Consider the following 26,899-nt stretch of genomic DNA (forward strand, 5'->3'; position numbering starts at 1 on the left):
GAAAAATATTTACTGAACATTCACTGGCGTAAAACATTTTTCTGAGAACAAGCAAGATCAGAAAAAGTAGTATGTTGCCTGCACAGGCAGGTGCTTCATCCCTACGTACCAACAATACAAAAATTATTCCTAATATACTAAAATATCAATACATAAATTCTTTGCTCACAGTTGGCTAACAAAGAGATATACCTATTCGGCATGCTGGATTTCTAAATTCTGTTTCAGAAAAAGGCAAAAAAAAAAAGTTAAAACTCATTAGTGATATGAAGAAAAACATGTTTATCATATTATTTTAAGAGAAAAAAGTCATGGTCCTAGATCCTCACTAGTAACTTGAAATAGACATTGAATTAAGGAAGGAGTGTGTGTGTGTGTGTGTGTGTGTGTGTGTATGCGTGTGTATGTGGGTAGTGTGTGTAAGCTTGAGCTGAATAGTCTTAATTAGGAAATACTGACCTTAGATGTCTGTTACAGTAAGTTGTTTTGGAAAGAGTCTTCAGGCAAAAAGATCACAGATTTTGTTATGCTTTCCACTGTAAACAAGTTTTTGCTTTCCCCCTAAAAACACTGTGGTTTCTACAAGAACACTGTTGGAGCCAAAATGCATATATGCTTTTTGCCTTCAAAAAAGATCTTCTAAGTTCTACTTCAAGTATTGTATCTGAGAATTAAAGTTATATGTAGTAAAGAGAATTATATCATGTAGTTAGTCTAGAAGAGAATGTGAAATACACCTCCTTAGTATAAAGTCAAAGAACAGTAGTTAGTGACTGGAGTCTATATTTCAGAAACTCCAGAAAAAATTAGCCTTGTTTCACAACAGAAAACATAGCAGAAATTTTCAACTGGCTGCTAAAAATCTCCCTCAGGCACCTCAAGCACAAGTCTAAAATTCAACTACCATCTTTGTCCCACCACCAAATCTCTTCTCTCTTAATTCCATCTGTACGAAGAGAGCCACAATGTCCCACCCTGAAACTGGGCATTATCTCTCCATTTCCATCACCCCTTTTCCACATTCAATTTCAAAGGCGTGACAAATTTTTTCTATAAAGGGCCAGATAGTAAATATTTTTCCAGACCAGGCTTTCCTGCCAAATGGCAATTATCAAGGTTATTATGTAGGTACTCGTGTAACAAAAGATTTTCATATGCTTTTTACTGACAAAATTCAAAATAGAATAATAATAAGAATACAAATTTTTTTGTAATACAAGTCTATTGAGAAAAAAAGAAATTCTTTCTTTGTGGGGAATAACACTTAACTTGGGTTGAAAGTTATGTCCCCATCATCAAAATTGGTTACAAATGCTTAGCTGTTAATACTGATATGTAAAGAAATTTTACTTATTTCATCTTTGAAAATGTCTTTTGACACAGACATGTAATGGCAAATACTGATAGTAACACAAGGATGTGATTTTAACTGAGCATATTCATCAGAATAGAGTTCTTGAGATTTGCCTTGTAGCACGTCATTATAATGTCTATTAATTAATCACTTCCAATGGAGGTTAGGTGGGAGTTCCTCACTGCACACTTAAATAAATTTTGAAGTACGGAAATTTCCTTTGCTCTAGTACTTAGGTCTAAAAAATGCTGCTAGAACTATAGTTTTGAGCTCAGAAATTTATCTGCTTTAAATCTGGTTGGGAATGGAGAGCCTGTTTCTTAGTTTAAGTTTTGACAGCATATGAAGTATAGAAAGTAACCTTACATTACTGGTGATGCAAACATTAATCACTATCAAAATGACTTTACACTACAATATGAGTTTTACATGTAAGTTCCACTGCACTTTTCATTTTAGAAATATTATCAAATATTTAGCAAAACCTGATTTCCAAGTCACTTAGTGTTCAGTAATCATAGTTGAAAGTGATTCTTCTCATTCAGAAAGATTTCAATTCAAGACATAACTGCAAAAAAATAAATCATACTACTCGGTCACTGCTAAGTCATCAACTGCTGTGTCTGTCATAAGGCAAGTCAAGACATTTGGCTTTAGTTTCTGACAAAAATTCATGGAACTGAAAATTATTAAGCCTGTGAGGAAAAAAAATAAAGTTCACCAAAGACAACACTGGTTCATTAATATATAAGATTCAAATATTTTCCTCAAAGCATCTTCTGATGAATAATACAATGAATGACTAAACACTTTAAACACCTTACCTTTTGCCAATTTGTAAATTTGTCTAAGAATTTTTCTGTTTCACAAATATTTTTATCATCATCAGTTATAACACATATTAGCAGATTCCACTTCAGCCTATACTGATTTGATGTTTTCTTAATTTCTTTGTAAATATTCTCACCTATAATTATTCCACACAGGCTATTCAGAGAGGTTAGTTCTTCTGTCACTTCAAATTCATCAGTGACTCTCATAAACAACAATTGAGCAATAATGAAAACATCTGTAAACTAATCAAGAACCAAAGAAAACCACCTGAAGTCATTTGTCTTGTTTTTTAGCTACTGATGTGGCTCCCCATGTCCTCGACTCTTTAAGCAACTGTTCTTACCTAATGTCTAATAAACAAGTTTATTTTCGCTGGACACACTTTTTCAGCTGCTACAATCAAATATGATGTAATTAAATCACTATTGGTGAGTGGCTTTTCTTGCTTGCCACTAAGAATCTTAGTTTGGTTGCAGCCTCATCTCCATTTGTTTTTTTAACTTTTGTAAAGAAATTCTGCTGTGAACAAATATTCCATTTTAAATTGTCTAATTTCTCTGACTCCTGCTTTCCTGTGAATTAGGAATACTGTGATGAATGCTTCGTCTGGAATGTCAAAGCATACTGTATTATTTTAGCACAGTTAAGAATGCATACCAAGCATAATGCTTTGCTACCTAATTTAATAACAAAATAATTTACACTCCATTGTTAGACATTTAAAATATACTTTTGTCTTTTGTTTTACAACGACGGGTATGCCTTGATAAGAAAAAAATAAAGTAAAATGAAAATAGCAATACACATCCACTCAAAACACTGTTGAGCTAGTTATAACTGCAATTTGTAATGTGCTGAGCAGCAATGCAACCAGAGTGCCTGTTCCAGGGGAAACAAGACCACCCACATATCTAGCCATTCCTTAGGACTTACAGTAGTTGGGAGACTGTTGCACTCATGGCTATAGTTAATTACCACAATCAGCAAGAGAAAAGGACGTATTGGGTGAGGACTGGAGGAATCATGCACAGGCTTCCTGTTTTTCCCTCTTAGGAGGGACCATACAGAATGGACTCCTTTCTCCAGCAGTGAAATATAGTTGCACACGTGTACACTATTTCGGCCTAGAAAAGGCCACTTGAGACTCAAGACTGCAGAGCTTTTATTTTGGGCTGGTCACAGAGGCACAATGACTAGTCACAATTACTAAAACTGCAGACTCCCAGAAGGAAAAAAACAAGTGTTAAGTACACCAGGCAGGCAAAATAATGTTACAAATTTAGGTAAAATTATAAAGCCAGGTTTGCAGATGCCAGAAAAGGGAGAACCCCACTCTCCATCCCCCAAGGCCAACCAGGCCCTTCTAAGATTGCAACTGCAGACTCCCATATCAACTCTTCCCTGCACAGCACAAGTAGTCTCTGTCATAACTGATCAACTCTGCCGTGGTAGCATGAAGTGCAATCACAGACAATAGAAAAACTGAATGAGTATAGTTGTTTCTCAATAAAATCTTATTTGTGGATAATGATATTTGAATTTTATATAATTTTCATGTCACGAAATGTTATTCTTCTTTTAAGTATTTCCCCGAGCTGTTTAAAAATGCAAAAACCATTCTTAGATCACAGGCTGTATCAGTAAAGGCAGTAGCTAGACTGACTTGCAGGCTCTAGGTTTCTAATCCCTGAACTACCCTGCATTATGCAGGTGGTTAATGCAGATGGTTACCTGCATTCTTAATCTCAATTACTCTTGCCTCTCTCCATTTTTTTTTTTAAGTTTAGCACCATTTATTAAGTGATCTCAGCTGTTGTTGTAGCGGCTGCGTGTCAGCTTGTTCTTAAAACATAAAATACTCTTCAATTCCTCTCGTCCAGGACAGAAGGATCTTCCAGGTAGCACACCAAGAGAACAAGAGACTCCCATGATGCCAGCTTCAATGATGGTGCCATCCAGACAGGGAGAGGGTCATGGCACGTTCAACCACGGCTTCCAGAGGTTTTGAAAAAGGAGCCTTTGGGGGCCCATCCTTCCTGGCATTTTGATGCTATTGGTGTGGGTTTTTTATCCCATAATGGTGTTGGGAGGTAGGTTAAGTACTTGCCAAAGCACATCCCAGATTTGGCCTGTGGTGACTTGGTTGCTGGCAGTCTTATTCCATGTGGAAAGAATGTCCTCCTGAAACTAGATCAGACCACAGCCACATAGACCTCCTCCCCAACCATGAACTGATACCCCAAAATGGCCAGAATGAGTTTCTCCCAGCAATGGGAGGCCACACCCTTTCATAGCCAAATAATCCACTAACCATCATTTTTATCTGCATCATCCTCCCACACGGGTTTGATTCCTTTTTTAAAGAGATGGAAGTCATTCTGGCCTGTCAGGTCCCCGGGACATACCATGTGACTAAAGCCTCCACAACTGTTCCACAGAGGCAAAGGTGTAATCTGTTTAATATTCTGCTCGTAGCTCTGTGAGCTGGTGGGACGGCCGGGGGTTATCCTGGAGTACCAGAAGGAATAGTTGTACTGTAGGGGATGCTCTGCTGGTCCAGGGGCAACAGCCTTCCTCTTGCTGCTGCTCTGACTCTTGTCTTGTTCTATTTATTTTTCCTTCTCACTATCTTTCTGTGTGCTGTTTTTGTCATTCTGACTATGGTCTTCACTGTCGTCATCTTTCAATGAGTCAAACTTGTTGTTCATCCTCTCGTCGTCGCCACTGCCTAATGGAGTTTTGCCTCTCTCCTTTTTCTGTCTCTCCCTGAATTCATACTACCATATCATCATTATATCCTTATACCTCGCATCGTAGCTGGCACAAAGTATGCATTCAAGATATTCTTCTTGAATGACTACACCCAAAAGTTTCTTTGTACACCTAATTCCTCCCATTCCCCTTCCCAGACCCTCTTGCCTAAGGTAACTGCTGATCTGCTTTAACTATAGATTTGTTTGCATTTTCTGTAATTTTATATAGATGATATAATGCAGTATGTAATGGTTTTATCTGGGTTTTGTTGCTCCGCATAATTATTTTCAGTTTCATACATGCTTTTGCATGTATCAAAAAGCTAATTCCTTTATTTTGCTGGGTAGTATTCTATTGTATGCCTGTGTCACAATTTGTTTCTCTTTTTGTTAGGTGACGGACAGTGGGATGAGTCCAGTTTTTGGCTATTACAAATAAAGCTTCTTTGATAATTCGATTGTAAAAAAAGAGGGCAGCAACAGGAGCTTGGTGTATATATGTATTTGCTGGTCTAACAGCTCCAGCAGGGCTGAATGCTCCTAAATACTGCAGGGAATCCAAGTTGTTGATTTTCCACCATTACATATTTTCATAGTCAATCCCTGCAAAAGGGAGATGTGTGATTCTTCAAAAAAATAGTTAAGATGATTAAATGGGGAATATGAGGACCTGATTACAATTCACAGTATTTGAAGGGAAAAGTTAAATTTAAACAAAAAAGTATGAGTCAGAGTGGTCATATACTGTCAGATTTTTGCAGTTTTTATAGGTACAAGATCCAAAGCAATAATTATTTCTTTATGCCAAAAGTAGCAAGAAAAATTGCAAGGCTGACATGCGCATGTACATAAAGGTATACGGGCACTAGCTTAATTATAAGCTAAACCTTTCTTCTGAGACTGTGACATTTCTGTTCTAACCGAATTCAACCCTTGCCCGTTCCCACCTCCAGCAACAATAGAATACTTCTGAAAGTTGTCTTCTGATCGACAAATGGCAACTGGCAAGAATCGAGAAAAACAGTCTTATTTAATGGGATATGACACAAGGTAATTAAAAAGTTTTATTTAATAAATCAAACCATGACATAATCCTGCCATTTAACTGTCTTATTATTAATCTCATAATACCTAGAGGTGACAATATTCCATTCACTACTGAGGATAAAATAAGTAATGCTTCATTAACCTTCAGCAACTGTTCTAAAGCTCAGTTCTCAAAATTACAGGGCTAAACCAGTCTCCCACTCTTTCTAGATGACTTTGCTTCCCACTTAAATGAGGTATAAACTTTTTTCATAAATTTCTATTTCCTACCTTTGTTCTCTGCCTTAACATTTCTTAATATATTTTTTTCTTTGCAGGACCAATGAACTTTTAAAATCATTGTCATATTGTAAAACTGATTTTTTTGAAGAGTGTGCAGTTTTATGAAATTTAGCACATGTGTAGATATATAAATCTACCACAACAATAAGGATACAGTAGAGTTCCATCACCTCAAGACAATCCCTCCTGCTCCTCCTTTATAGGCACACTCTCCCCTCACCTCTAACCACTGAAAATCATTGATCCCTTCTCCATCACTATGGTTTTCCATCTTCTTGAGTATCATATAAACAAATCATATGGTATATAACCTTTTATGACTGGCTTCCTGCACTCAACATGTACTTTTGAAATTCATCCAAGATGCTGAGGGTATCAATTATTTGTTCTTTTTTATTGCTCAGTAGTATTCCATTGAATGGATGTAATAGTTTATTCATCTACTCACCCCTGAAGAACACATGAATTGTTTCCAGTTTTAAACAATTAAAAAGAGAGCTACTATGAACATTAGTGTACAGGTTTTTCTATAATTTTTCATTTTTCATATCCAGAAGTAGAACTACTGATCACATGGTAAGTTTATATTTAACTTTTTAAGGAAACTGCAAAACTGTTTTACCAGGTGGTTATACTATTTGGCATCCCCACCAACAACGTATAAAAGTTCTATTTGCTCTGCAACCCCGCCAATACCTGGTACGGTGAGTATTTCTTAATTTAGGCTAGGCTAATAGATGAGTTGCAGTATTCCCTAATGGTAACAATGCAGAAAAACTTTATATATACTTATTTGTCATTTGGATATCCTCTTTGGAGTAGTGTCCGTTCAAGCCTTCTGCTCATTTTTTATTTGGGTTGTTTGTTTCCATACAGAGTTTTGAGAGTTCCCTATAAGTCCTATGCTTGGGTATGTAAACATTTTCTCCCAGTCTATAGCTCGCTTTTTTATTCTCTTAACAGTATCATTCACAGAGCATTATGATGAAGTACATCTTTTATCCTTTAATGGATCATACTTTTGGTGGCATGTCTAAGAACTCTAATTACAGGCCACAAAAATGTTCCTTTTTTCTTTTATAATTTTTATAGTTTAAAATTTTGCATTTGGATCTTTGACTACTTTAGGGTTAATTTTCCCAAACATGTGAGGTCTAAGTCAAAGTTTTTTCCTTTTTCCATAAGGATATCCAATTGTTTCAGATCGATGTGATGGAAACACTGCATTCTCCCTTGAACAGGAATGGCACCTTTGCTGAAAATCAATTGGCCAATTTGCGTGGGTCAATTTCTGGACATGCTATTCTGTTTCCAACAATTTATATGTCTATCCCTTTACCACCACCACACCGACTTGATTGCTGCTACTTGATAATAAGTTTTAAAATAGAGTGGTATGATTCCTCCAATTTAATATTTTCAAAACTATTTTAGATAACTCAAGTTCATTTGTCTTTCTACATGAAATTTAGTATCACCTTGCCCATATTAATTTTTAAAAATACAACTAAAATTTGTACTGAAATTACTTTAAATCTATAGATGAATCTGGGGAGAACTGATACTTTTACTAATCTGAGTCTTCCAGTTCATCGCAAATCTCTCTCTCTCTTTTTTAGCTCTTCTTTGATTTATTCTGTTTGTAGTTTTCAACATCCATATCTTATACATGATTTGTTAGATTCATACCTAAGTACTTAAACCTAAGTTAATTTTCATAGGGCTATTGGGTAAAAATTTTTTTTTTTCAATTTCAGTTCCCAATTGCACATTGCTAGTATAGAGAAATATGATTTTTGTGGGTTTATATTGTGTCCTCGATAAAGTCACTTAGGAGTTCCAGGCATTTTATTGTAGACTCCATGGTATTTACTATGTAGATAATCATGTTATCTATGAAAAGTATGATGTTATTTCTTTTTTTATCTTCACATAAGCAAGCCTTAACACATCTAACACTAACTCCTTTAAAAATTAAAACTCAGATAGTTACCGGTCTTAGATGTCAAGCCTAAAAACAGGCTGACTCCTAAGTATCAGCTGTTGTGACCAAGTTGGTGTTAACCATACTCCATCTACTAGTTCCAGTCTCCTTCCTTTGCCCTTGGAACTTGTGTTGTCAAAGTCCTAGCACATCTCACATACAAGCCCACTCAAGTGATAACCAATTTGATACTCAAGTATATGCTTTACATGAGAAAATACAGGAATATGAGAATTCTATTAAATACTTACTGCTTGTTTCTTTTTAAAGAATTAAGTCAAATTTATTGCAACTTATTCAGCATAATGCAAACTTAGCAACAATACTTAGTAAAAACTAAGTCTATGCAACTTAAAGGGAATATGGAGTAAAAAAACAACTGACATCAAAACGAAATCTGTTAATGAATGATGATGCTCCTTAGAAAAGTAAGCTTTAAGAATGGTATTAGGAGGTCTAATGAAGTGAATAAATCAGGTTTTCTCAACCAGTGTTCCAAGATAATTAAGTACTATAGAAAATAATCTAAGAATGGTACACAGCTATTTACCAATCTAAATACCTAGGAGAGAAACTAATTCATTATATGAGTTAACAATGAATGCCTTAACAATCAGTTTAAGTTTAGGCTTAATTCTCTAAGAGAACACAAACTGAGAAAGGCTGGAATACATGGTCAACACTTGAGAAACAGTAAGAGACTTCAGAATGAAAACATACCCAGTAGCATTTAGAAATTGAGTCATAAAAAATTTTTTATTGGGAGCATCCATATGTTAGTCACTATTAGGTGCTAAGGAGACAAACACTGGAATAAAGGAAAATAAAGAGTAGAACCAGAAATATAGATGAGAAAGGCAAATAATGAATGAACAGAACACAAGGAGATATAAAATCTGGAGTTTTGGTGAAGATTCTCACACATCAAAAAAGAATTCTTAAGTCTCAACAGTCTTTTTATCCCATGTAATTCAATTTACTTAATACAGAGATAATTTCACTGTTTTCCATTGTTTATTCACCAAACATTATCGGCCAAAGAAATAACATTTTCTGGTGTTTTGACCTACGTTACTTCAATACAAGTTAACATAAAATACCATTTTTATGATGTCTTGCAGACCACAAAAGCTTCTTCTAATCTTTCTACTAACCTCTAAAATCCTAAAGGTAAAGGTGTACCACCTGTCAGAGTTGTCTCTTTCAATTCTTCTACAAGTATGTACAATATGCAGGCCACCAAACTTTGGACAGTTAGGCCCAGTGAGCCTCAGTTTCATCATCTATGGAAAGAAGACTCTAAATCTCTAAAATCCTTTCTTTTTCAAACAGTTTCTGAATATGTGACCCTTTCGAAATGATTTTTAATTATCCAAAACTAGATTTTTATTAAAAAGGTGTGTGGGCAGTTGGTATTTGGCCATGGGGCTACAAATAATAAAGGGAATTATTAAACAGTTTGCCAAGTCTAACTGTAATTAAAAGTTTTTTTTTTTCCCATCTCTTATAAAAAAGGCCTCAGTCCATTCTCATTAGTTAGCAAAAGATCTTAGGCAGTTAAACCATTAATAAACAGCTTAACTCAAAGTGGTGCTCACTATACAAACTACATTAACTCTACTAACCATCCAAACATTTGTCAAGAAAATATTATAAACAACAAATTCATGTACATTAGATACAGTAAATCCAACTAGTTCTTTCTTATCTACTACATAAAACAAAGCTTTTAATAAAACATCATAATTATATAAAAGTCAAAGACATGAACTCATTCCTTCCTTCCCTCCCTCCCTTTTTCTCATTTCCTTTCTTTCTCTCACACAAATGTTTGAATGGCTCAGTAATTTGATTACACAAAACACCAGTGTTGTTTTAGAAATAAAGAATAAACATTCTACATGGGTAAAAAATTAAAGAAAGAACAAGTGTTGGTGAGGATGTGGAGAAAAGGGAACCCTCATACACTGTTGATGAGATTGTAAATTGGTACAGCTGTTATGGAAACAGTATGGCGGTTTCTCAAAAAATTAAAAATGGATATACCTTTTGACCCAGCAACTGCACTTCTAGGTATTTATCTAAAGAAAACCAAAACAATAATTCGTAAAGTTCTACACACCCCTATGTTCATGGCAGCACAATTTACAATAGCCAAGACATGGAAGCAACCTAAATGCCCATCAACAGATGATTGGATAAAGAAGTTATGGTTTATATATACAATAGAATATTACTCAACCATTAAAAAAAATGAAATCCTACCATTTGCAATGCCATGGGTGGACCTAAAGGTTATTATGCTGAGTGAAATAAGTCAGACAGAGAAAGATAAATACCATATGATTTCACTTATATGCAGAATCTAAGGAACAAAAAGAAAAAACTAATCAAAAACAGTCTCACAAATATAGAGGACAATCTGGTGATGGCCAGAGGGGAAGGGATTTAGGGGACTAGGAGAAAGGAGTGAAGGGTTAAAGAAGTACAAATTAGTGGTTGATAGATGGTCACGGGGATAAGGAGCACGGCAGAGGGAACGTAGTTAGCATTAATGTAATGGCGAGCTGTAGAGCCAGAGGAGAGAAAGAGCAATCAGGGGGATCGTTTATAAACTATATAAATGTCTAACCAATGTACTGTATACTTGAAACTAATAATAAAATAAAATTTAAAAAAATAAAACAGTCTAACTAATAATGATAATAGTGACAGCAATCATTTATATATTTAACTATTATTTATCAGATGTTATTCTAAGCTATACATAAGTATACTTAATCCTCCCAACAAGGCTATAAAACGGGTATTATTAGTATTCCCATTTCAGAGATGAGGAAACTTACACACAAGGAAACTTGCCCAGAGTTACACAGTAAGCACTGGAGTCAGGATTTAGGCCTAAGCAGTTTGGCTCCAGAATTTTGCTGTCACATTCAGTAAATAGGGCTGCAAATTCTAGCTACATTTATATTAAGATGGTAGCTCTGGGTACATTATTTAATTTCTTCAACCTCAATTTCCATAAAGTGAGAATAATAATAAAGACTTTAAATGGAATAAAATATGTATCCTCTTAATTGTTAACATTATAAATAGCAGTGTAAGCAATTTGAGTTTATATTCCAAGACCTCTAAAATGCTCTTAACCTCGACATAATAATTATACTTCTGTTAATTCATCCTAATGAAATATATTTGAAAATCTATGCTTCTTAATCTGTAGTAGTACATGTTAGCCATGACTAAATTAAGTGCCATTAAGACCATCAGAACAGAAAGAAAATAAAAGAACAAAGGTAAATTTATGAAGTAATGTAGTCTAAAAAGAATAAATAATCTAGTCTAAATCATAAAAGTTACTTTTCAGCTGCTGTCAATATATCCCGATTCATGAAAAAAAGGTCTTCCAGGTTCTACTCTTTTGGGGGAGAAAAAAAAAGAATCAATCTATATCAGATGCAGAGGAGAAAATAGTACATTGGTACTGAAGACCAAAGTGTTCAAGTAATCAAAGTATCCTGATGGTAATGGCACCTCTTGAAAAGACACCTCATGAAGTAGAGACAGAAGATGGAAGAATGGGAAGGAAATAAAGCAATTATTTAAAGATAAAGAGATTGTAAGATAGAAGAACTCAGAAAATATAGATATGAAAGGATCAATCAATTAAAGTTGTGTAGAAACCATTAAGATACAAGCAAAGCAGTACTAGGATAAAAAAAAAGAAAGAAAGAAAATTAAGAAATTAGACAAGCCATACTGATGCTGCTTCAAATAAGCGTTTGTGAAGTATATCAGGAAAATATTCCATATACAAGTTTTTGTCACAGTTGGATTCTGAATTAGGGTATGAAAAATAAGATAATCAAATTAAAAATTAAAACAAAAAATCCTCACACATCTACATTATTCTTTCCTCCACCATTCACCTTTGAAAATCTACCTCAAGAATTTAAAGTTAATGGAGTATTAAAGTATATTAGTTATATTCCAAATAGAATATCTGGACAACAAAGCTACAATAAATTTAAGAAGATTTATCATTTGATATATAACCGTTTAAAGCAAAATAAGTAAGTGCAAGTCAAACTCAGTTACACAAGACTTGCATTATGCCAACCACTATGCAGCCACTATTAGACATCACCACACATCATTACAATTTGCTTTCAGCATCAGCAGAACCTCAAACCCCACTCTCCTCTCTTCATGGGCATTTGACATAGAAATCTTTTTTTTTTAATGTGTTCAGCTTGTCAACATCAGTGCTACTATTGACACCTTATTTTTATTGATTTGCTTCTTCCTTTGCATGTAAGTGAGAATTAAGGTAGAAAAATGGAATGAACAAAAAAAGCCTTGAAACAAGAATGAGAAAGATGTCAGAGTAGGCAAAAAGGGGTCTTAACAATTACATTCTTTGAAAATGAAATCATAGGTGTTTAACAGAGTAAGCATGGAATCAACATTCAAAGGATCATAAATTGCTTGAAATCCAGAGTGTAAACAAAATGTTACAATGGTGACTGAATTCTCAATATTAATCAGTCACCAAAGAGGATCCCACTGACATGTTACACATGTTATACATGCCCATTTTCAGCCATCATATTTTATACCAGCCCTATTTTATTCATTCTCTAAATTTGTGGTCATCTGTAAGCACACAACTTTAAGTCTCACATATATAAAAAGAACTGGCCATTATTATATTTGATGAAGACTAAAACAGAATTATTTATCAGTTAACTAAACTACACTGGACTGTAAGATTCACAGGGCAGTGATAACATAGGTAAGCCTTATTTCTTTTATTGCACTTAGTAGAGTATCTGATATAGATATTCTGCAAATGTTCACTGAATAAATGAGTGAATGAGTACAAAGAATAAACAAACCAATGAGTGAAAAAAACAGTGAATAATGTAGACCACCAATCTTGATTGGGTATATCTTCTGGTCACAAGTGGCTACAGACCTAAATAAATAAATCCATCCTTACATACCTTGATTTCATAAATTTCTGTCGACGTGGGCAGGAAGGAAACAACAACAGAGATGAGGGAAGTGGGAGGAGGAGGAGAAGAGACTAGAAATCTGATCGCAGACAATTTCTATTTTCCTCAAAAGCAGTAATCAAATAATACATAAAAGGTACTTCACAAGGCAGAAAGATCTTACTAAACTCATAGTCTCTCTCACAGTTAATACTTAAGGATAACCTAAAAAGAACCATAAAAATATATATTAGAAATCACAAAGCAACATACATTGTTTAAAAACAGATACTAGAATTTTAAGACCTTGTCTTAAACCCAGTTTCCTTAGTGGATTTACAGAAAAATAGAGACATTCTTCAGAGACTACTTCATCAGATAAAGTAAATGAGGTCTTAACTACATGCACTACTGCCTTTTTAAAAAGCCAAACAAAACATTCTGCTTTGTCAGGGTTAGAAAAAATAAAACAACTGGTGCTACCACACTGAGATGCAGTAAAAGCAAAGTGGTTTCAGAAATAAATATGAGATATATATATTTCAATAAATTCATATTGAAAAAACTGACAAGCCTTTATCCACAATCACATGTGTATCCAATTATACCTAATTAAAGTTGGGCTGCACAAATTTGGGATTTTTTCCCCCCTTCCTGATGGGGCTGGAAAGTAAGTTTTCTTGAAGCAACAGGAAAATTGACAGATGTTAGCTCTTTGGATACAACCAACTGTTCACGTCCACTGTGCCCTCTAATCATCTTCATGCACCTTAACTCAAGTACGGGTTTAAAAAAAGAGATAACAAAACAGGAGGATAAAAGAGCCATCTATCTCTAAATCTGCATGATTTAGCAGTCTCATCCTTTAAACATCATAATAGGAAATTCAAAAGCCATTACAGTGGATAAACCTAATGCATCTTAAGAGACATCTAACACAGGACAATAAAAGTATACGGCAGAAATTCTCCTAGCCCACCTCCATTTGAGAGCCCACGTTTTCCATTCTCTGTAAAAATCTGGTGCCCCTAGCATCTTTCTCAGGTTTAGTAGGCTGTCCTCTACATTAGTCACAAACTTCAGCTCTAACTGGCTTTCCTTTCAACTAACTAAATAACTACAATTCCAATACAAGGGTAGAAAACTGGGCTAGAAGCCACTGGCAGTTTATTAGAAAAAGAAATGGTTAGATAATGTGGTTAAAGTCATGATTCTGCCACTTAATGCTCCATGGTCTTAAGCAAACTGCACTCTAATTAAGTCTGAGGTTTGTCTTCTGCATAGTTGTGATAGCAATAAACTTAATAATAATCATATTGAACAGATACTCTGAACCAGGCATTATGCTAATTACTTTAAACAGATGACCTCTTCTAATTCTCACAACACTAATATTATCCCCATTCTACAGATGAGAAAAGTGAGACCTACACAGTGGTTGAATAACTTATACAATGTCACAGAGCAAATGATAAAACAATGAGGCTAAGTTTGAACCCAAGCAATCTCAAGCTACCTCTTTCTAATCTTTCTCTTTCCATTCCCGTATTCACTCATCATTCTCTGTATAAGGTGTGGCCTTTCACAATTCAATACCACTGTTCACAGGAGAGGAGAGAGTTCCCTCCTGCTTAAAGTGTCTTTGAACCCACCTATGAGACAAACCTTGAGACACGGCCTAAATATCCACTTTCTAGGGGAGCCCTTTCTGACTCAGCCAAGCAATCCATCATGGTCCTAAGGACAACTCTGTCTACTCCTGTACTATTGTACTTACAATGTTATAATTTGTTTTGTGCTTGCATCACTCGGTATCCTGTGTGATTCCCATTGGCAGACACCAAACGAACACATCTTTCTACCTTCTGCACTTAACAAATGTTCAACATCTGTGAAATAAATGAATGTCCAGACACAGGGCTGTTTAATTTTCTTAAAGTGCAAACATAAAGGTCATATACACATGAAATAAAACAATAAACTTTCTAAACTGTAAGAGTCTCTATTACTATTTATAACTAATGTATATCCCACCATAAAATCTATGAACTAACCTGAAGAAAGTGTTAACCATTCTATTCAATTAACTTTAATCTAAGGTTTCTTTAATGGTGTGTTTAAATTTGAGTATCTTGAAATTCTTTGCTTTTTTTATGCAAATTCAAAGTTATTCTCCCTTCCCTAAACTAAATAATTTTATCAGAAAAGTGTTAATTTAAGTAAGATATACTTTTAGTTAGTGCAATGGTATACTATATAACATCTGAAATAATTTTTAAAAAACAGTCATTTCATTATACACAATTACTGAGAAAGTTATATATTCATTTCGAAGTTTATATAAAGCAATGATTACATAGAGAATTCACAAAATTTAAAGTTAAATACCCATCTTAATACCACCTAAAATTTTTACCTGTGCAACTTTAATTAACGGCATTTATTAAACCAATTATTCTACAAATTAATAATTACTTCACAGGTATGAGCCAATAGTGCCATCCACTGTTCTTACAAATGATCATTCCCAAATACAGTTTTATAATGCACTAATAATAAGATTACTTTAAAATTTCATTTGTACAGAATTTAAGTGAAAATAAAGTATTTAGGGATTTCACTGAAGATATCAAAAAAGATGCAAATTTCACAACTAGTTTTTGAATAAAAGTAAAAATGTAACAAGTTCAAAATTGCCATGAATATTTCAATTTCACACATTTAATTGTTTGAGATAAGTTGCATTTCATTCAGTCCAAATTAACATATTCCTTTTCTACAAAATAATCATCTATAGCAAGAGAGACGTAATTAGAATTATATTCTAGCTCAGCCAGTAAAATGTTTCTGCATTTAACACTGCTGTCACTAAAATACTAAAGTATTTATATAGTAAATATTGTGAATAAGACATAGTACTAAAAGTTATGGGAGAGACTAAAATTAATATTTTTAAGTTTCTTTTTCAAACATTCCCTTAAAACTGAATAAGTGAAGTAGAAGATTGACGAATTGATGATGAATTGGATAAACTCCTATATTTATATTATAGTACCAGCGACTTTCTTGCCTAAATAGTACAAAGGATAAAGAGAAAAGAAGGGGAGAAGGGTCTTGGAGAATTTTGGTAAACTACAGAATACAGCAACATCAAAAGTCTAAGAAAAACACATTAAAGTGCCCCTAATGTATAAGGCTACACATAAGATAGGCAGCATGTGTCCATGTTAGAAAAGAGATAGGCTGTAAAGACTGTCTAATTTATTATGTCATGCAGCCGATATAAGTGTCTTTGACTCTGTGAACCCCAAGCACAGAGCTCTCTCTAATGTAACATGGACTCTACTGCCTTTTCCAGAACAGGCTGGTGCCGCTTTCCAGGCTCAAGACTGAGAGATAAGGTTCCTGGCCTGCATAAGCTTACAGAATAAGAATAACAACAATAGGTCTCTAAGCATCTTAGGTATGTGCCAAAAGAACAGTTTATAACCTCTAGATTCAAGTTTCACATGGCCTACGTTACTATGGCTATAATTTACTTTTGAAAGAATTTAATGTAGGAAGCATAATATAAAATGTGTAATTTTAAGCTGCAACTCTAAGAATAGTCTCTCTTTACTAGTATTTAATCAGAAAGGCTACTTTCCAGAGATTACTGATAAATTTTAGCTGTCTTTTACCTTTGGTCAACAGCAGAGGCTTTGCAAATTAGCATAATAAATACAGAAATAAGTTTTTATTTAGGAAAGTAGTAGTTAACTACTAACCACAAGTGGTTAACTAATAACATAAAAGATAGCAAAAATGGGATCTCATTAGTGAAATCAGTGGCACTCAAGATAAGCGGACTGGCTATATTTTCCAGAATAGGGTAAAGAACCTTGCAACACACTAGCCAAGAGCAGTGTTTCTCAAACTATATATAGTGACAGTATTTTTATTTCCAACCTCTTGTAAACCAATATTTTTTTGTGAAATACAATGAAAATGAATTAGAATATAGCAATGATAAACTACCTTAAAAGTTTCTAAAATGTTTGCTCTCAATTTTAATACCTGTCACACACCATCCATCAACAATTAACAACTGGGCACTAGTCCACAGACCACTGGTTAGGTAGCAATGGCTCAAACCATTAAGGATATTATTCTGGCTTGGTTCCTACTCTACTCTCAACTCTAGACATTGTGAAGAGCATTCCGGTTGCCTAAGGCTGACAAGATTGTCTCCTCTGCCTAAAGTGAACCTTTCACACAAGATTTGATTTAATCACCTAAAGGAGACACAATTAGGACTTCACCAAGTTTACAAGAACAGCTGGACTGTGTCACCTTGCTTAATAAATTCATATTGCAGATTTTGGACTGGGACTTGCTTTCATTATAACCTGACAGCTGTGTTATAGGGAAGCAATTAATCCTCATTGGTAGCTACTATTATCTATGAGAGAGAGATAGAGAGAGAGAGACGTGCAGAGACAGAGGAAGAGAGACAGAGAGCCAGAAGGGAGAAGGGAGGGAAGGAGAGAGGGAGAAATCTAAGAGCCATGCATGACAATATTGACCCATAATCTTAAAATAAGTGAATGACTATAATGTGTGTTGAATTCTTTTTGGAAAATGTTTTATCTTGAAGTACTGCCTCTTGGAGAAAGGTGTCATGATCTAACAGCTACTCTGAGGATAGAGCCAAGCCTAAATAAGCTATTCTCAAGAGAGCAGATTCAGAATAGGTTGATAGTTTATATAATGAGGTCATGTCAACAACACTACAGCATGAACTGAGAAACTAAGAATGGCTTATTTCTTGACACCATGCTAAGACATAAGGATTCAATGAATCATTATTGAATATACTAAATATATAGTCATTTCAAAGATATTATAATATAAAACATCCCAAATTTTCCCCAAATATTAAGAAGATTCACCTGAGTATAAGGATGATACCACATATATTCAAACTTTTAACAGGATCACTTTGGAACCTTATTCAAGCCTTTTAAAAGCTCTTCTAGCTAAATATCGCTAAAAAAAAAAAATCATCCTTTATAGAATGATTTTCTGAAAAGCTATAATTTAAGAGTAACAAAAACACAGCATTTGAGGTTTATATTTTCCAGTGTGTACTGACAACTGCAGTCGTCTTGTTTGATGACAGAGATCTTAATGGAGATCTTTTTACTGTGTTGCTGCTACTGCATCTCCTAGAGGGGCAGTGAGAAGATATCTGAGTATGTCACAGCTCTTAAATTCAGAGGTCTAAAGAGTCATGGCCTGGAAAGAATGTCATGCTGGGACCTAACAGCATAGCCCAGGATATAGAATAGAATGAGGTCCAAATCTTCTCTACCCAGGAGCTGCAATTAACTCTGTGTTTATAGTTGCCTGTTTTGGATTATTTCAGTTGATGTTAGTTACTTATCGATTTGGGAAATGTTTATCTTTGCATATATCATAATATCTAACATAATACCTGGTAATATGGTAACCACGTAATAATTATATTTTCAAATGTATTATGATTATATCTAGTTAATAACTATTTCATGTTTTAATCATCAGAACCAGAAAGATAACAAAATGTTATTAGCAGTAATTATATTTCTCTAAAAACAATTTCACTTATATGAAATAAATTTGCATCCTTGTTCTTTCACTCATTCATTCAAATATTTAAAGAGCATTTTATGTATCTAGCACTGGAATAGGGACTGATAAATTCTGTACATTAGAGAAAGATGGTAAAACATCCAAGTTAGTTTGTTTTCTAAGAGCTAAGATATTACAGGGGGAAAAGTAACAGACACTTTTTAAAATGATAATAAATTCAAGTATATGTTTCAAAGAAAATTAGATCCCCTTAAAGGTTCCCATATTCCACCATTTTATGTCTGACAGATAGCAAATAACAAGAAAGACAAGATAAATTTTAAAAGAAAAAATATCAGTAAAGTAGTACTACAGGGTCACACAGTATTTTCAAAAACGTGTTTAGCCCAGGGGAGGATTATCCTTTCAAACTAGAGACAATCTAATAGTATCTTTAAAATGATATAACATATCAGAACTACTAAGCAGCACTCAACTTTTGGCTTTGGGAGAACAAAAACTGCCAAGATGATGTCAAAAATGATGACTTTAATAGTGACAAAGGCGGCAAAATAAAGTACAGATTTTCTTTATGATCCAATTTCTATTTTTTTTACTTGTTGTCCCCTACACTCCATTCTCAGTGCTAGAAAAAATAAGACAATCACAAAAATGGGGTCCCCTGACAAAAACTGAGCTTTTCAACTTCAGCTCACTGCTTTTGTTTATGCGCATGCTGACTGACTTCCTGTTATCTTGACCATAGCGCTTGGTTGCTACTTTTCTTCTCTTTTTTTTAAATTTCTTCAATTACGGTTGACGTTCAACATTATTTTTTATTAGCTTCAGGTGAACAGCATAGTGCTTAGACATTAATATAATTTGTGAAGTGATCCCCCCAATAAATCTAGTGCCCACCTGGCACCATACATAGTTATTACAATATTATAGACTATATTTCCTATGCTGTACTTCACAACCCCATGCCTATTTTGTAACTGCCAATTCGTACTTCTTAATCCTTTCACCTTTTTCACCCAGCCCCCCAACTCCCTTCCATCTGGCAACCATAAGCTTCTTCCCTGCATTGGTAAGTCTGTTTCTGTTTTGTTTGTTTATTTGTTAGATTCCACATATAAATGAAGGTTGATACTTTTCTACATAAATATGCACACATATCCTACTCTGCTGTGCTTCAGAACTAAGAGCTCACTCCACTATTAATTTAATAAGAATGAAACACCGAGATGAATCTTCAAATTTTGTATCTTTAGCTCTGAAATTATTATTTCTGGCCAAATTTTTAATTAGACTCTAACATGAGATATAGCTTCCAGTTTGTAGAAAATACACAAGGTAGAATAACAACGGAACATCACCACCAGAAGGAGGAAGGGAAAGGAAAAGAACACTGACAAATCCTGTGGGGTGGGGGGTATTCCAGTCAAGAATTGGCCCTAGCGCATCAGTGTCATCAAAAGATTGTGGTATGTTAACAAACAGAGCCTCATGGACATGGACTATAGGCTAGTGACAGACAAGGTAAAGCAGGGCAAATATAAGGTTTAGGGGGAGGGTGAAGTGGGTAAAGGGGATCAAATATATGGTAGCTGAAGGAAAGTGGACTTTGGGTGGTAAACACACAATAGAATATACAGATGTCAAATGGTAATGTACTCCTAAAAATTATATAATTGTATTAACCGGTGTTACCCCAATAAACTTAATTAAAAAATAAATTTAAAAAATTATAAAAATAAAAATGAACTGAAATATAAAGGATTGTGGTATGTTAACTAAAACATAAAGGGACCTAACAGTGAAATGCCGCCCTCTATTTTGCCTGATAGTATGAGGAATCGAATCACATTAAATTGGTCAAGAACTTTAAGAACAATGAACTGATAAGTTCTACACTTAGACTTCCTTGAGTGCTATAGGTAAGGAAGCACAAAAGCACCCTTCTTTCCAGGGCTTACCTTTCCATCTGTATTCATGATCCTGTTCAGTTTCTCCCATCAATATATTTCTAATACTTACCCTTCTGCATTCTAAACAAGCTCGGATTAAAAATACATGTATTTCTATTCTCTAAAGACTATCTCTCTTACTTTATAGTCGAACTCCTCAAGAGAATAATCTTACCATAGCAAAACTAATTTCTAACCTGGTTTCTAATTTTCCCACTACCGAAATGGCTCACCTATTCCAGGATTATTTCTCCTTATCGAGTCTGAAGCAACTGATAGTATGACACTCCATCATCATAAAACCTTCATCTCTGACTTCTATGTCACAAATGATTCCTCTTTCTCCACCTATTTCCTATACAAAGGCACTGACCACTCACCTTCAGTGACCTCATTCACTCTCACCCCTTCAACTAAAGTTTCTTTTTCATCTTATATTTCTGTCTCCAACTATTCTTTGGAACTTCCAAATCCATGGTAACAAATAACTCCACCAGAGTAGGCCGAAGTCCATGTTCTAAAACCATTCCAAGAACTTGCTGCCATCCTTGCTTTTCATTTCCACAACTACTCTCCTTTCCTGGCTGGGATGCTAATGGCTTCCTAAGTGGTCCCCTTTCATCTATCTATCTTCCATCGCCAATCCACATTGCAAACTGATCCTGGAATAACCTTTCTAATGTCTAGCTACAAATACTTCTCACTCTGTTCAAGACTTCAGTGGGTCTCCTATTCCTTGAAGACTGAATTAAGTATAATTTCTCACCCTGGGGCAATTAGGCTCTTCACAGAAAAGATAATTTATCCAACTTTTCCTTACATATACTGGAAACTCCGGACAAACTGGACAAAATTATCTACTTCATAAACAACAACACGTTCCACTCCTATGCTTTTGTTCATGCTTCTTTCTACCTATAAGTTTCTCTCATACCTATCCTAACCCCTGAAACCTTGCATACCAAAAGAGAATTAAAGTTGCAGATGATAGTAATGTTGCTGATCAAATGGCATTAAGTAGGGAGAGCGTCCTAGATTATCCAGGTGGCCCCAGTTTATCACAATATAATCACTGAAACTTGGGAGAGTCAGGGTCCTGGTAAAGATGACTGGAAGACACAAAGAAATACAATGTTGCTGGCTTTGAAGATGGAAAGAGACCATATGCAAGAAATGTGGGTGGCCTAAAGATGCTGAAAACAGCAAAAAGATTTCTCCCCAATAGCCTTGATTTTAGCATAGTAAAACGTGTTATCTGACCTCTAGGACTGTAAGATATTAATCGGTGTTGTTTAAAGCCACCTAGTTCATGGAAATTTGTTACAGCAACAACAGAAATCAAACACATTTCAATACATAATTATCAAAATTCTACCTATCTTTCCGGGCCCGTTTCAGAACTCACTATAACGCAAAGATTATTCTGCTCCTGCAAGATCCCTCTCTGCCGAACACACTGGTTAAGATTCCTTGCTCCTTTGAATCCACAAAAGTATCTGCCGGAGTTAATAGGTAAGTCTCAGTCTATGTTACTTACCAGCTACCTGACAATGTAAAGTCTCTTAACTCTCTGCACCTGAGTTTCCTCATCTACTAAAAAAGTCTCATAAGGCTGTTTTAAAGACTAAACACGGGGGGGATGTGCGTTTCATAGAATTGTGTCTGGTGCACATCGAGCACGCAGACATTGGCAACCATCATTAACTTTATTCTCGTCTGTTTTTCAGAGACATGTCCATAATGCTGTCTTATCCTACTAGAGAGCACATATGACTATTCGTGTTTCCTCTACAGAGAGTCTTTGCCACATGAGAAACAGCCTAGAAATAAGAATTGTATTAGACCAGTGGTAGCTGACCTCAAAAAGCTCATCTCAGAAAACCTTCAGGAAGAGCATTATAAACTGGAACAATAATCCAAGTGGACCAAAATTTATACACTCCTTATAGAACACATATAGATTAATAATTGATCATAAAATTAATAGAGGGTATAGAGAGAAAAGATCAATGTTATTTAAAAAAATAAAAGGCACTCTTATTATATACAATGTGATCACATAAGTACTCCTCTCAGCTCATCCAAACTCTAGCATGATTCTGAAATTTTTAACTTCATTGGCTAAAGCAACTAATGTATTCCTTTAACATTTTAAGTCAGAAATGTAACAAAGAATAACAACTTTGTAGAGTCTAGTGGTAGCTTCAGTAAAGTACTAATGTATATTATATAATAAAACTTGCTGAAAATGGGATTCTTTTCCTAAATGAAAACGGGAAAATTTAAATGAAAATTATACGTCTATATTTAATTTGGAAGCAATAAAGCTTTGAAAAGTATTTTGATGGACAAGATAATTTTCTCTCAAAAGAAATAATTATGGGTACAACTATTTTAAAACATTTAAACATAAGTGGAAAAAAGCAATGAGCTCCACTGGAGGTAAAAAAAAATAAAGTAAAACCCAAGCAAAGATGTTCAGAGTGATACTGTGAACAAATACGGAGATGCTTTCATCTGAGAGCACATGATAAGGCTACAACTGATTCAGGAAATGATTAGTCTTCAGAGGTTAGAAAGTCAAATCTCAGCATAAACTAAATTCTCTTAATATTCAAAGCAAATTCATTAATTTACTTACTAAGGGTCACTTCTATGTTGAAAAATGAGAGATGTGAGAGGATGAGAGAGTGACAGCAAACATCCAGTGAGCTTCAAAAAGTTTATACTGTAGCCTCATTTTAAGAAACACTAAATCCAAGAGAAGAGAAATTCAAATAATATATGAAAATTTTTAACTTAATGCTACTTAAAATGGCTACCTAAAGCAAGTTTTTAAAATTGTACGGCAACAAAATATAGAAATGGCTTTAAGATAAAACGATTATTCCACGAATATTTATTGAGTTCTCACTTTGTACTGAACTCAGAGATAATGTAATGATAATTGAAATACTTTCAGAACCCAAGAAGTTTACAATTATTGGAAAATAAAATTATTCAGTCTGAGAAGTGCCATAATCAAGATAAATAGGAAATATTGTAGATGCACAATGGAAGAAGAGACTTAGCCCAGCCATTGAGAGAGGAACATGCAGCCACCCAAAAAAGGGCATGTCACCATACACAGGAGGATTGCCAACAAGAGGAATGGGAAAAGGAGAAAACTAGCAGAGAAACCTCATACCACGCACAGAGGCCTGGAGTGAAGACAGAGAAGAAAGAACCTTGAGTTTGAGAATTTCAAGTACTTCAGTATAACTGACTACTGGAGTGTGAGGTGTATGTGTGGAGTGACAAAATGGAGAAGTACACAAAGACTAGAAAAATAAAGCATCTTCGAAAACAGTTAAAATAAAAACTCAATGGGTCAAAAGTAGCTGCAGAATCCCCCTTTGAAGAGACCAAATGGATCCTTATATAATAGCATTTGACAGATCCTAAAATATTAACATACTTAAAGAAATGTGTCTACCCAAAAAAAGTTGATCAATTCTGCATATATTAAAAAAAAGGGAGAGAGAGATTCTCAGAAACATTTTGATTTTGCCCATCTAAAGGCACTATTCAGGACAAAGTATGCTTAGCCAAACTCCCAAGTATTACTGTCCCAATGGTCAGGTAATCAGTATTGGGAAGTAAATTTAGCATAATTTCACAAAACTTTCAAATAACACCACTTGATGGTTCGTTCAGTAAGTAAATATTTATTAAGTCCCTACTGTGTACATTCTTATATATACTAAGGATACAATGATAAACAAAAGTCGAAATTCCCTGCCATTGTGGGGCTTATGGTATGCCAGTAAGGAAAGACAGATAATGAAAATATAAATGAATACACACACATATACATACGTGTGTGTGTGTGTGTGTGCATGTGTGTGTGTAGCAATGGTGAGAAGTGTTACAGAGGAAAATAAGGCAAATATGGAAGAGAGGGAAATGTAGGGATGCTGCAATTTTATGTAGGAAATCATGAATAAAAAAAAAAAAATGCTTACCTGAGGAAGGAAAACAATGAGACAGAGGGATTAGCAAACTGCTTAATGCTTACAATTTTTAGGCTCAGGCTCAAGAGAGAAAGGCTATTATTAGATACTCCAGTCAATGTAATTACACATCTGTTATGTACCGATTTAATCACTAGTATCTGAGCTTGATAGGTCCAGGTTTCTGACCTTCAACTCTGAAGGCCAGACAATGATTGAGGATGAATACTACAAGTCAACTGAAACTCATCCCACGGGGCTTTTAGAGAAAAATCAAAAGACCTGTCTTCCCTAGTCTTTGTCAGCAGTGTGAAGGATTAACCAGAAGGTAGTAAGACTAGAGAAAAGATAACTCGCAATAACATAGCTGCAATAGTGCAGGAGGAACTAAAAGCACCAGCTTAGAGACAGGTAGAAAGATGCTGGAGAAGGAGAGATAAGTTCACCTGCTCTCAACAGGAAATAGCATGAAGAAAACAAAGCACAAAAAGAGAAAATTTTTTTTAAAGAGGGAACGAAGATGAAATCAAAATTGAGCAAGACAGCTTAAATTTGTGGGAAATGTTAGGTAGCTATATCAATGGACGGAGTCCTGCAGTTTAAGGAATAGAAGGCTTTTGCTTCATCAAACTTTCAGACTACAATAATATAGATTAGAGTGGGAAATGTGTAACTTTTCCAGGTAGAGTCATAATTTAAAGGAACCAAATTCAATAAATGTAAATAAAACTAAGTATAAATGAATATACCAAGAGTTGGAATCAGGCAAAAGAATTTCAGACTCTAAGACTCGGAAATTAAGAGTACTCAATATTCAGTTACAATGCTTATTTCCAGTTTAAAGCTCATAAGAGTAACATTTTAAAATATGTATTTCAGATAGTTAATCAAAACATGATTAATACCTTGAGCAATATTTACTATAACCCTATTGAAAACATAGTACAAAATGATGGGTACATTAACCATTCTAAAAAATAAAATACTCTTTTTAAAAGTTTTTTAACCAAGGGCATAGCTGGAAAATGAAATCCATGTTTATTACCAAAAAGAAGTCAGAATAATATTAATATTAATTTGTATACAGAAACATTTTAGAAGAAACTATAATCATATGCTTTAGAGCTTTTTGATTTTTCTTCCCCATGAAAATATTCAACTACATTTCTATGTCGCATGTCCAGAAAAAAAAAAGAAAACCTACATTCATGAAGTATAGTGAATGTTTTATAAGTTTGAAAGAAGCTTACCCGGTATTGATGGAAATGATTTCTATCAGTGGATTCTTCCTAATCTTTGGCAAATCCAGTCGTGCTCCCCCCAACCGTTTTCCATTATCCTTTTTCTGACCCAGCAGTCTCACAGAGTGACCTTCAAATAAAGCATATAAATATACATTAGCACGAGTCACACAACTTCACTTTAATTTACTGCTCTCAACAAATGTGTTAATGTTTGCATTTAACTTTTTATTTTATGGAGAAAAAAAAAACTAGAGAAGATGTGATCACTGAACCTAAGAAAAATACTGCCAAAGAGAAAAACGCTGTGTTCGTGTCCATAATATTGGCACATTTTACTGCACAGATGAGAGAAACATATATCCTCAAAATACCATGAGAGAAACATATATCCTCAGAATATCATCCCTAGCATAGATGAGACATGTATCTGAAAGCAGGAAGTGTTCACTTAGGCACTGGGCCTGCTGGCCAATTTTGCACTACATGGGGAGAAAATGCAAAAGCAGATTATCTGTTCAAAGCAAACAACAAATCAAAGAAGTAAAGAATAGACAAGCTGAGATAAAATGACATTTTAGGACTGGATTTTTAAAAACGAACAAAAGTTTTTAAACTTATTTTTACAAAAACATTACAAAAAAATTAGACCACTTCTAAGAGCCATTAAAATTTTAGAATTTTGAAATGTGAATAATTGCAGAGCTGTGGAAAAGATGAAATAGTACAAAAAATCTCCATCCCCTTCAGATTCCCCAATTATTATTTTTTGTTTACTTTCTCATTTGCTCATTATATACATTATTTTTTCTAACTTTACTAACGTACATCCTATACAATCCACCCATTG

The 26,899-nt window shown here is 34.5% G+C and overlaps 1 protein-coding gene and 1 pseudogene across 11 annotated transcripts in view; both read right to left on the reverse strand.

Annotated features, from left to right (window-relative positions):
• Positions 1-26,899, reverse strand: part of CDKAL1 (CDKAL1 threonylcarbamoyladenosine tRNA methylthiotransferase) — a 566,460-nt gene that overhangs the window by 357,345 nt on the left and 182,216 nt on the right. For all 11 annotated transcript variants that reach the window (XM_039866443.1, XM_039866450.1, XM_039866444.1 and 8 more), the window contains one exon: positions 26,059-26,179. In XM_039866443.1, the coding sequence (XP_039722377.1) occupies positions 26,059-26,179 (121 nt within the window). The remainder of the gene's footprint in view (positions 1-26,058; positions 26,180-26,899) is intronic.
• LOC120605567 (eukaryotic translation initiation factor 4E type 2-like) lies at positions 389-5,049 on the reverse strand (annotated as a pseudogene).

The sequence above is a fragment of the Pteropus medius genome, unplaced genomic scaffold, assembly GCF_902729225.1.
Source record: "Pteropus medius unplaced genomic scaffold, Ma_sr-lr_union100, whole genome shotgun sequence".
NCBI classification, from domain to species: domain Eukaryota; kingdom Metazoa; phylum Chordata; class Mammalia; order Chiroptera; family Pteropodidae; genus Pteropus; species Pteropus medius.